Genomic DNA, 12,600 nt, shown 5'->3' on the forward strand with positions numbered 1-12,600 from the left:
CTTAGAGCTCTTATCTAATCTCGGAATAACATTTTCTTTCAGCCTTGTCAAGATTCCAAGTCCAATCTCTTCCTTTCCTTTGAAACTTATTTGAGCAACAACTTTTGTTGCTTTCATTCTCTCTTTTGGTATTTCTCTTCGCACTGATTTTATCACCTTCCTCATGATAACTTAATCATGATTCCTTTACCCCCTTCATCCATCCCGAGAAATCTCATCCGCCACATTCATCTCAGAGGCGTGACACCATTTCATATTGCCCAGACTATTCAATCCACCCTCGTATCCAGACTACTTGAACATAAAAAGAGTATGTATCCTATCATATCTGCTTCCTATCTCCCTTCCCTCCTCTCACCACAAAACTAATCTAAAAAACAGAGCCATCAAATCCCGAACACGCCCACCTGACACCTCCAACTCCTACAGTCCTCACCTTCCAATCAACTCCAGTCTACACCACCGGCCGACGAGAGCTCCAAACTCCACTCTCGGAATCCCTCCTCAAAACTCTTCACGAGCCTCTAATCCCCATTTCAACCACCCACCTCCCCACCATTCGCGAACCATTCACCACCATCAACAGCAAGGAGCAAAGAGCCGAAGTTGTCCAAACACCTCGAGGCGGCCTAATAACTTTTCACGGTCCAGGCCAACTCGTCATTTATCCCATCATTGACTTGTTAACTTTTCCCAACTTGGGCGTAAGATGTTATGTAAATCTGTTGGAAGAAGCTACCATCAAATTATTGCGCGCCATGTGTTTGGATATTCTAGGCCGGACGGAAAATCCCGGGGTATGGCTGAATGAGAAGGAGAAGATAGCAAGTTTAGGTGTCCAGTTAAGAAGAAACGTCAGTAGCTACGGGATTGGACTGAACATGATAATGGAGAGAGGATGGTGGGATAGAATCAAAGCGTGCGGATTAGACGGGAAGAGAATCATAGCACTCGATGAAATATTCTTCCAAACACCCGGAAAATACGAAGAACTGCAAGAAAAACGGGGCAGTGATATAAAACTCCAACTAAAAGATGGTAGTTACATAGCCCACTGGTGGCTAAAAGAATTCACAGCCGGACTAGGCCGTCTCCAACGAGGCGAAAAATGCGACGACGGAAGTGAAAGCCCAGTGGAAAGCGAATCTCAAAAAGTCGAAAAAGAAGAACAGAGTAAGGACGAAAATATCGGAAAACTAAGAGAATGGTCTACCTGGAGAGATACCCCCGAAGAAGTAAAACAATTAATACAACTCGATATACGAGGAGGAAAGGAATTAAATATAAGTACCGGTGGTGGATTTATTCAATATCATCAGTGGGGATGAGATATTTATTTACCTACTATGATAGGTATCTTTTATTAAAAAAATTTAAAAAATTTAAAAAATAAAAATCAGAAATTTAAAGTAATACTCCTACAAATCAATATATACTCATGTATAAGAAAAGTGAGAAAAGAGCGCTAGATGAATAGTAAAAAATCTTGTAGAATCGTAATCATACATAGTACGCAGTACAGACTACAGAGTACAGAGCACGATAACTAAAACAAAATAAAGACAAGAATCATGTCAAATTAAGCGAGTGGAAAATGAAGCATCAATACATCTAGGTAAGATTATTAACTACCTATCTATCTAGATCGTTATATAATTAATCAAGTTACTACCTAAGTCTATGTTACGTCGGACTCCACAGGCCCATTACCACGTGATTCAATCACGTGATGAACCCTACATAAAATGCACGAAAAATAAAGGTCTATATAGTCAGGACGAATTTCCTTTGTATAGAGCTTCGTACTCAAGATCAATCATTTAGTATATCCTACTATTAGTTACGAATTGCATTATTGTCATTACTTTAAGTCCCTGCTTGACGCCTAGTTATAAACCACCTCGAGAGCCTAGAGCACTTCCACGTGATCTAGACGGCAAACCTCGTAACAAAAGGGGGTACTTGTGACGGAAACCCCTGCTTTCCTCCCACCCTTATTATATAAGAAACCTCAGGTACATTAACCATGTCCACACATGATACGATTACTCGGGATTAGTATACAATTTAGGTGGTCTGAGGATCAGATCCGAACAAGTACTAGGTATCAATGGTTATCGGTAAAGTAAGATCATTGAAGGGCTAAATATGACTTCTTTTTGCCTAGCCATTGCGGCTAGGCTATTCATTTGTGTATATATAGAGTAGCTATCCCTATCTACAGGTGCTCTTCACCTGTAGATTCTAAGTTAAATACAATTGCTGATCTATAAACACCCTTTTGGTCACAGTACTAGACTTATATATATACACATACAAAAAAGTAAAAACACAGCACTAGATAAATAATAGCAAACGAACTTGTAAAAAGAATCGTAATCCTAATCATACAGAGTACACAGTACGCAGTACAGAGTATAGAGCACGATAATTAAAATAAAATATAGACAAGAATCGAGTCAAATTAAGCGAGTCGAAAATGAAGTATTTACCTAGATAGGTAGGGAAGATTATTAACTAGCCATGTAATTTACCAGGTTATATATCTTTAATACTTTATCTATCCCCTTCTATCTCATCTAATCTCATCTTATTCTATCACATTTCATGACCTCTCTTTCAAACCTTGTCACACTCAAGAATACTGGGTAAAGTATCTTGTATTAGAAAATACTAAGCTAAGGAGAAAAGAAGAAGGAAAACAAGAGTAGAGAGTTTTCCTATGATTAAATACAAACGGGGCATGCCACGTGACCCGGAGGTGTGAGGCGTCACAAACCTCTATCCATCTTTCAGTTTCTCATCATCCCCTCTGATGCCCTGTCTGAATATATCACAAACCCTTCACTAACTTAACAAGATAACAAGTATAATCATTATTAGAAATCATTATTTCTAATATACAACTATAAATTTCTAAATTATTATAATAAAGATTTCATTAATAAATTCATATTACCAAACTCAAATCAATAATTCAAAAATTGATGATTTTATTCTTAGAATAATACTACAAGGACAACCGCTTTCCCGATTAAATAGAGTATGAATGTACAATTAACTGTCCCCCTATTCCCATTCCCATTCCCCATCCGCTTATGTATGTATTAAACCCTAAGTAATCCGCTTGAAGGTATTCATTAATTCCTATTGCTTGTGCATATCTCATCCACGCTTGGACCCCATAACTATATGGGTTATCAAACATTGTCAACCTCATCATCATCATCACCATCATCCTCATTAGTATCATCTCCATCATAGCAATCATGATGAGGGTATGCAATTAAGCATATTCATCCTTGACACGACGCTGACTCTCATTTCTTTCGAAAGAGCTACCAGGTGCCTCACGAGCAGCGCGTCTTTCGCGTTGCTTGCGATAGAATGTAAATCTACCACCATCTTCCGTAGCCGTATCTGTACCTGCACTTGTAACAGGAGCAGCAGGAACAAAAGATCCTCTGCTTGCTCTACGACTCGCTCTACGACTTGAATCTGTAGCTCCTCCGATGCAGAGTAAAATTGTGGCGAGAGCTAAGCAAGCCCATGCTGCCCAGGTAAAGCCGAATGCATATCGTCCTAAGCTGGCATTTATACCGGCCTCGCGGAATCTGTTACGGGCTTTTACGAATTCGGCACTGAATTTTGATTAGTTATGTGATAGATTGAGACAAGATTGTGAAGGAACTTACGTCATTAATGAAGCGGCAATGCTAAAGAAGAATAGACCAACCATTGTCAACCAAGCTCCTATAAACGATCCAAGTGTACTGCACAGAGCCAATATTGAAGTGAAGAATGCAAAGACGGTGAAAAAAAGTCCCATAAGATAAAACACCCATCCAAATCTCCACATATAGTAGTAAGAGGAGCTAGTCGTATTTTTTGCGTGCGAACTTCACAATATTAGTAATTGTTGCGACATATCCACAATCTAGGCATAACTCACCCGAGAAGACTAGAAGGAGCACCATCACCACCTCCAACCCATGCGTAACCGAAAGGAAGATCTGGTACAGAGCTTCCACAATCGGTATTTCCCTCTCCGCAGACTCTAAAATAATTCCATTGTGAAACTGGTCTGGCTCCAGCAATACTTGAAGTGTCGGCTCTGAGGAAGTGTGTCTTGTCTAGAGGAGTCGTTTGTGTAATGCCACCTAGTATCACGAAGAACATGAACATAATCGAGGCACCGATTAAGACCAAAGAAATGATTCCCGTAAAGGGACCTGCCATGATTGACAATTAGCAAGCGCTCCCAGGGAAAAAAGAAACTTGGTTTGGCGGGGTTAAGGATTTGCAGTGGACAAAGACTTACGGGCGGAAGTCATGACGAGAAAGTCAAATTAACTCTAGGGGATCAAGAGGAGTAAGAATGTAATGTGATTGCGAAGAATGATGGAAAACTATTTAAGTGCCATGTTAGCTTCTTTGCATTTTCTGTGCCAGGCTATGGTACAAATGCAAGGTAAGGGAAAATATCCGTCGTTGCACAAGTAATACACCTTGCAGGTGGCACATATCGCAGGGAAAACTGTTGAATGGAAGAATCCGATTCCAACTTACTTTTCAGATGAAGGGTATAAAAGAATTGAAAGTGGTATGATATGTATGTTTGTATGTTTTAAGAGATATTTTGATGGAGAGAAGAAAGGTTTTATTAAACAAAGCGAAAAGCCAGCACGGGTAAGAGACTTGTATTAGTGTGCTGTACTAAGGAAGGTTACTCAAGGTTGTACCAAGTTTGGCGGGTGCGATGATGACGATAGCGGTAATATGGTTTGTTTCGGTAGGCACCTTTTAACTAGTGGTGTTTGATTTTGGTTTTGGTAAAATGGGGAAACTTCACATTTGAATGGTTCAAAGAAAGAACTACCTATCTAGTAGTTGCTTGATAAATTCCTATGATCATAGTATGATGTAAGTGCATCTATCTATTAGCTAAGCTAAGCTATTTAGCTCAAGCTGTTTTCCACCATGCTTTACCTACTACTACCTAGCATGTTCCTTTCGAAATTTCGAGAAGTCGCTTTGGACAAGAGAAAGTCGAAGAAAGAATGAATGAATGAATCACGTTTCCCCTTGATCTTTCTTTGTTTAAACTTTCAACTCACGTGCTTCGTACCTTACTTATTTGTCTAGAACTTTCAAAAAGACTGAAAACGAAAGTGAAAGAAAGTGCTTTGATGATTGTTATCCCGATGAAGCTGTTGATATTTTGATGATGTGGCTGAAATGTGCTCCGTAATCATCGAGACTAATGAAGAAAATAAAAGTAATACGTCATAATGGAGCCACAGCTGCACTGATCTGCGTCCGGCAACATCAAATAGAAGCTTCGACCATCTTTACCTTATTGATGGATCAAGGGTTTTTGCAACCAGGTTTTTAGTTACAATAATAGCGAAAGTAAATGATGTGGTGGAAACCTTATATTGAAGCCTCTTTTTGTTCTTCTCTCGATTATCTCGGTATATGAAGATTTGATTTATTACATTCTGTAGTTACAACATTGGGGAACCATACTACATGACTAGTGAGTAGCCAATAGTTCATCCCATAACTTGATTTTCTGATTGATTAGAGATGATAAAAGACCCTTACCCCTCATCTTAGCTCTTTCCCTACTTCTACCACCGATGGAAGATTTAAACTCAATCGTGGCATCGGAGGCTAAGCCTGAATATCACGAGTAGCGGACCGTGAACGAAGTTGCACGTTCCTAGTGATGGCTTTCTTCGATATCGCTACTTTCTAGACTACAGTAGTTCTTTACCCCTGGCACCATTGCCAACAAGTGTACTCCGATTAGGTTGTGCTTCGAGTTGGGGAGTTTAAAGTGATTAGTCAGCATTCATCTCTCATACTAATAATTTAGTTATAAGCATGCGATAACCATGAGTTTAAGATATGCAACAAGGCACGTGAAGAGGGTCAAGCTTAGATTGAGACAATACTATATACGATCGATATTCATGCTCCTAGATCTCACCCTACTATAATCAACCACCCAGAAAAGATGCACAAAACATATACTGTTATAGCATGAATATCCGCCAAAATGGACAAACCAAAAATGAAGAACTCTGAAATATGTGCTACCTTTCTGAGTTATATGTTATTCGAGACAACATTCATCATAATAGTCTCACTCTAATATATTCCTAAGGAGCCCTGAAACATCTACTTACTTTCCCTACCATCCGATCCGATCTTGCAAATTATATAATATTAATCACATAAAGATCACCATTAACGATCCGTTCAGAGTGGGAAATCCCATCTCCCACCTACAGGTTCACCAGTTAAATTTATATCTCCTCCAATCTCAATCCCAATCCCAATCCCAATTCATTATTATAAGATACAGCAACTTAGTATTTGGGGGTATACTCTTGTCATTTCCATATACTCTGTTAGGTCTTGATTGGGGGTTCTCATTTGTGGAGTAGAAGGTTGCTGGGAGGAGTTAAATGGTAATGTGTTGACCTCCTGGGATCTTGGCAGCATATGCATATATAGTACATATGCATATAAGGAGCAAACAAAACTCAACTTTTAATTCATTCTTTCCTTTTTGGTATACTGTTTGTTTGCTTTCAATATTTTGATTTCAAAGCACTTTAATTCCGAAGGCCGAATACCCAACCTATTCCTTCATTTTTTGAATATATACTCGCAGCTTAACTGCTTAGCTAGAGAATAAGTTAATTCAATCTGATGCTCTTTCTAGTCTCAAGAAACCGAACATAATGTATCGAGTACTTTTCGTAGAGCAAAAGGTATTAAACCAGCTCCTCTTCAGCCAACTTTAATATTAGAAGAATTCAGTGCTTTTTTTCTAATATTTTGAAAGAGTTCTACCCATTCAGCTCTTTGAATTCGCTTTACACCAGCTCGAGAATATCGATCGACCTCCAAAGCATAATATCGTTTCATTGGCCTATACACCGCAATATCAAATGGCTGAAGCAAATGGGAGCAATGAGGAGGTAATATAAGTAAATCGATATCCTTCTCTATACAGAAAGCAATAAAGCTACCTGTAATATGACTTGAATGGCCATCCATGATCAAAAGTCAAGGTCGGTCACCTGACACTTTCTTGGATTCTGGTTCGAAAACCCTTTTTAGCCATTCTAATCCATAACTATTTGAGATCTATCCATTTGTACTAGTAGAGAACTATCAGCTTTGAAGTGTATCCTTTGGAATCCATACAGAATTCGTATTCTGAGCCTTGAAAATGATTATAGATGATAGAGCCTTTCCAATTATATTAACATATTCAAATACAGTTATCCATTCTTGCTTACTAGCTGTAACTTTCCAATTCGATTTCTGAATAGAATCGATTATAATGCACATACTTTGAGTACTTCCAACTCCAAATCCAGTTTCGTCCATATTATATATATCATCTAATTCATATTTTCGTTCAATAAGACATATACGAAACACATCAAACCAAGTCTAAATATTCTTTGAAGTTGTCTCTTTAATCCGATTAGACTTTAATTAATATAAATAATATATTTTAAGTTCTGGATATCGTTTTTGGAATCTATAAATCCATTTGTGGCCTATAGATGGAATTTCTGTCAAGGTAGGAATTCGAGATGACACGACCTGAACACATCGAAGACGAATTTCGTCGATCATTTCCTTCACCAACATAGGTGTAGCAAGGAATCCAGTGATCGTAAGTCGTGAAATCCATCGTATAAGAGTATTTTCTTCTGCGTTTGAAAGAATTTGAGCCATTTCGTAGGTTTGGGAACGTGTTTTCTTCCCAGCCAGCCTATCGGCTAGAGTGGACTTAGGGACTTCAAAATGCTCTGCAGCCTTTCTAATTGATTTAAATTCTTTTAATTGAAGTGCAACTATAACCTATTAAAGCTTCTCTTCAATTTGAGCAGGTGTAAAAGGTGATTGGGTATACATAATAAAAGTTATTAGGGTTTTGTTGCCCAAAAGTGACGCCACACTTGAGGAGTGGTTAATTGGGTTCATATAATCATTCTTCAGGTCAACACTCCCCCTCAGGGATTGCCGAATCAGGATATGCCATTATTTTTTGAGGCTATTCCTGGATATGATTGGCTGATCCGATCTGAGTTGATTGGCCGGATAACATAGTCCTCTGCCTTTTACTGTCTAACATTTTTTCTAGACTCTGGGGCATGTATGCAAGAGTAGGGTTCTGAGAGCATCTGATTGGCTCTACCCCTCTTCAGAGGCTTGTTCCGTCGAGGTGCATGGGGATCGCTCGCTTGGAGTTTTTAGGAGTAACTCTCATTGGATGCGATATAATCGATAATGTAACTTTTTACTGAAGAATATGATGATTGCAAGTTGCGCTGGTAGTGGAAATTATAAATGATACCACTGGACCATGGGACCGCAAACCGGGCTCATAACTGTTGCCCAAAAGTGACGCCACACTTGAGGAGTGGTTAATTGGGTTCATATAATCATTCTTCAGGTCAACAGGTTTCAAGTTGGCGATGGGCAAAAAGTGTCCGAGTTCCCCATATGTCCGAGTTCCCCATATGTCCGAGTTCCCCATACGTTACGTTATTTATTTTTAATTTGATTTTATCTACATTAGAAAGTTAATAAACACTCGTTTTCATGTTACAACGGCTATCTTCTATGCCGCGTCACATGACTAAACCAAGGTAACGTGATTAAAGTCACGTTATGGACCGCTGAGGAACGCTGGCTGTCCAGGACCGCGCAGCGGTCCTGACTAGCCATAGGCATGAAGGTCTATATAATCAAGATGGATTTCCTTTGTATAGAGCTTCGTGCTCAAGATCAATCATTTAGTATACTCTACTATTAGTTACGAATTGCATATCATTATTGTCATTACTTCAAGTCCCTGCTTGACGCCTAGTTATAAACCTACTTCGAGAGCCTAGAGCACTTCCACGTGATCTAGACGGCAAACCTCGTAACATTTCAGTAACACTTCTCAGTTGATTAATGCAAGGGAGTTGAATATTACTTACCAGTATGATCTAGAATAATTGTTATATTAACAACAATAAAACAGTAGAAGAAGAATAACTACCGTCACTTTCCGAATATAACTCTAGACAGATAGAAAAGTAAATAAGATATCCGTCTATTTAAGATCATACTGTATAAACTTTATTACCACAGTTATAACTTTCTATTATTTTTATTGTGTAATTAAAATATCATCTCCGTATATCAACAAGCCATCACGTCACTTTTTTCTAGGTAATACTTTATATATATTGTTCTTTTCGAATACTACTTCTTTGATTGATCAATATCTTCATTAGTATAAAACTCGTGCAGCACAGAGCACCGGGATCATGGTCGATGAGCTCGTGGGAAGATGATAATCAAGTTAAATTTTGCTAGATAGAAGCTCCGAGAATCTATTCGATGAAATGATATTCTATTAATTAATTATTATTGGGTTTATTGAGACCAGAAAGAGCATCAGATTGAATTGATTGATTCTCTAGCTAAGCAGTTAAGCTGCGAGTATATATTCAAAAAATGAAGGAATAAGGTTAGGTATTCAGCCTTCGGAATTAAAGTGCTTTGAAATCAAAATATTGAAAGCAAACAAACAGTATACCAAAAAGGAAAGAATGAATTAAAAGTTGAGTTTTGTTTGCTCCTTATATGCATCATGCAATATATATGCATATGCTGCCAAGATCCCAGGAGGTCAACAATTATAAAGTTATTAATAGGTGAGAATTATGATTTTTTATGTAAAAGAGTGGCTCAAATTAGAGGTGGCCCGAAAATGAGATACTAGACTTAACCAATTACTAAATTGAAGAGATCAATACTCAAGTTCTTCTTCATCTCTGTTTTATTCTATATGAAAAGATTGAGGAATAAACAAAATGATGTCTATGAGAGTTTTAAATCTATATAGATGAATAGATAGAAAGATATCAAATTCTAAGCTCTTAATATAAACTTGATAGATAACTTTGAAAGTATAAAGATCTATTCTATCATCTCTTCTCATTCAATATAACACTTCCTCACCATTATATTTATCATCCATCTCCGGGTCTCCTTACATTTCAAGTGTTTTGGAAGGTTATTAACTCATCATCTACTTACTGCATTTCCTCAAAAAGTAATAGCGCGATACTATAACATGGTAAACACAATTCTAACACTATATCTCCAAAATTCAAGATATCAGTTCCCTCGCCGATACAACCTAAAAGGGGAATTGGATACCATCCATTTATTGAATCATAACGTTAACTCGGGGTACCAACAGTTTATCATAGACTTTCCGCCCCTCAAGCTACCCTCTCTACTCCGAACTTCCCATCTCGCTTACACCCTCAGAAGGGTAGATATGTAGTACTATCACTAGGTCTCTTAAATAGTCCTGCTCCTTCATTAATACTCATAGCTTTATACAAATTATCCATACAGTATTATACATAATTACAAATTTCAATTCCATGAATTAGATCGAAAGCACGTGATATTTATGCTATGTAAAGTATAAAATTATAATGACTATTCATGGGACTTCTACTCTACTAGTAAGCCCTTGAAGATTGAAGTGTGAATGGAGTGGGGCGATAGAGAGGGGTTCTAGTACCGGTAGATTGGTGGGTCCAAGATCGAATACTACCATAGTAATAAAACAAGCTGCGTAAGAATTAGCTCTTGAGACCCACCACCGCGAAGATATTCGGGGATACTTTATCACTATTATCTACAGAGTAGTGCCTATCATTTATTCTAATTTCTAATTTCTAGCCCCTATCTTCTCTCTATCCACTCCTAATCTTCTCATCGTAGAATCATAATCTTAAAGTACTGCGTAGATAAATTACTTTATATCATTACATACGTTACATTAAGTTCATTACATTACATCATGATATTCTCATATCAATCTAACCTACTATAACGCCCCACTCACTCACAAGCATTATAACCCCACAATCGCATTCTAATAATCCCCTCTCGCTCCTACTCCCACTCCCACTTCTAGATCCAGTTCACTCTTGTCCACTACCTACCCATCTAATATATTACCTATTATCTACTATACCATCTAACATCCCCAGTATCATAGAACCCGACCTATCCGTTCATACAGATACAAATAAATTATACAAACAAATAAAGTGATCAAATAATAAACTACCGCAATATCTCAATCGCAGCCCTACCCCACTCCACCCCACTGCATCCCGTGCAGATCTAGATCTCGATTCTACCCGACGGGGAACCCTCTTTTAGTTTCCGCCATGATCTCCTACTCGGGTATAACCGTATTCATATCTGATTTTCTTTCCTGTTCACGCACACGGAATGTATACAAGTAACCTTAACAGGTGTGGTAGCAGATACCAATCAATATCATCTACTTGGGATTCTATTCCCTGTATAGAGATTTTTGCTACACGATGAAGGTGAGTTTTCTTGAGTAAAAATAACTAAGAACAACGATTGCTATCTTGAAATTCGTGAAAAATCAACTTCCAACCCATAATACATGTGACTTCATCAGCTCTCCAATTTATATCTCCCGCTTCACATACACATAAAACTTCAAGCTAAATTAGACTACAACTACGAGACAATATCGATAACCCTCAACCCCAATCCAACTAAGACATGAATAATATGCCCGAGATATCACGTTCATCACATCACATCACATCACACAAAATCCATCACACACATCAAACGCACCCATGAAACCCCCCACCACAGAACCAGCCGGCGCGGCCCCGCCCCGCCAATATACGGAGTACGGCAACAACCAAAAAATATCAAAGTGCCGCTTCGCTATAGCTAGCACTAAAGCAATCATACTGCGCATCTAATATTTAAGCCGATAATTTTCCGTCCACATTAGCTAGGTACATACTTAACTGCAAGAATTTGAAATCCAATCTAGTTCACTCGTTTCGCTTATTCGGACGCATGAATAGTCCTACTCCGTACTATGGAGCATTGGAGTGCCGTTGATGATCCATCACATCACGTTGCATTACATTATATTACATCCCACTTACCCTTACATTATCATACTCCGTACTCCATATCATCCCATCACTTTCTTGATCCATCCCACTTACCCTACATTATACCAAACTACTACTCCGGATCTTTATACTCTGTATCTCCAGAGGACGGAGAAATCCCATCCCATCCCATGATCCCACCCCCATGCTCAAAAATTCAGTAAAATAAATCGCCGAAAACTCTCCCCTTTTCACTCCACTCTATCTGTCTGTATACCCTCCACATGTACAGTCCATACCACAAGTAACTCCACAAACACACTCCAGATTCTGATTTCCAAATTCCCAGATTCCCTAATCCTCATCCTTACCATCTTAACCCCGCGCTGCAATCCTCCTAGTTTCTACTCCCAAATCAAAAACGAAAAATCCGAAAACCAATCCCCCCGATCTGGATATTACATCTTTCTGTCTTTCCTTTCATTTGGTATTTTTATATAACTGTACTGGCATAGTATTCTTAGGACGTTGGTTTCCCCTACTGGGCTCATTTTTATTTTTATCGTATTTACCGTTGTGTTGATTGTTCTCT

General features: G+C 38.4%; 3 protein-coding genes across 3 annotated transcripts; 2 read left to right on the top strand and 1 right to left on the bottom strand.

Annotated features, from left to right (window-relative positions):
* Positions 1 to 177: 177 nt before the first annotated feature.
* On the top strand, positions 178 to 1,328 carry SS1G_02762 (hypothetical protein; the record flags this gene model as incomplete). Its single annotated transcript, XM_001596492.1, has 2 exons — positions 178 to 310; positions 382 to 1,328. 2 exons carry the CDS (start codon positions 178 to 180, stop codon positions 1,326 to 1,328), a joined length of 1,080 nt encoding a protein of 359 aa, XP_001596542.1.
* Positions 1,329 to 3,286: 1,958 nt separating this feature from the next.
* On the bottom strand, positions 3,287 to 4,334 carry SS1G_02763 (hypothetical protein; the record flags this gene model as incomplete). Its single annotated transcript, XM_001596493.1, has 4 exons — positions 3,287 to 3,641; positions 3,696 to 3,899; positions 3,953 to 4,232; positions 4,322 to 4,334. The coding sequence occupies 4 exons, from the start codon at positions 4,332 to 4,334 to the stop codon at positions 3,287 to 3,289; spliced, it is 852 nt and encodes a 283-aa protein (XP_001596543.1).
* Positions 4,335 to 6,755: 2,421 nt separating this feature from the next.
* On the top strand, positions 6,756 to 8,323 carry SS1G_02764 (hypothetical protein; the record flags this gene model as incomplete). The annotated part of the gene is made up of 5 exons (XM_001596494.1): positions 6,756 to 6,785; positions 6,876 to 6,995; positions 7,546 to 7,609; positions 7,683 to 7,705; positions 8,177 to 8,323. The coding sequence occupies 5 exons, from the start codon at positions 6,756 to 6,758 to the stop codon at positions 8,321 to 8,323; spliced, it is 384 nt and encodes a 127-aa protein (XP_001596544.1).
* Between the last annotated feature and the right edge of the window lie 4,277 nt (positions 8,324 to 12,600).

This window comes from Sclerotinia sclerotiorum, genomic scaffold, assembly GCF_000146945.2.
Source record: "Sclerotinia sclerotiorum 1980 UF-70 scaffold_3 genomic scaffold, whole genome shotgun sequence".
Classification (NCBI taxonomy): Eukaryota; Fungi; Ascomycota; class Leotiomycetes; order Helotiales; family Sclerotiniaceae; genus Sclerotinia; species Sclerotinia sclerotiorum.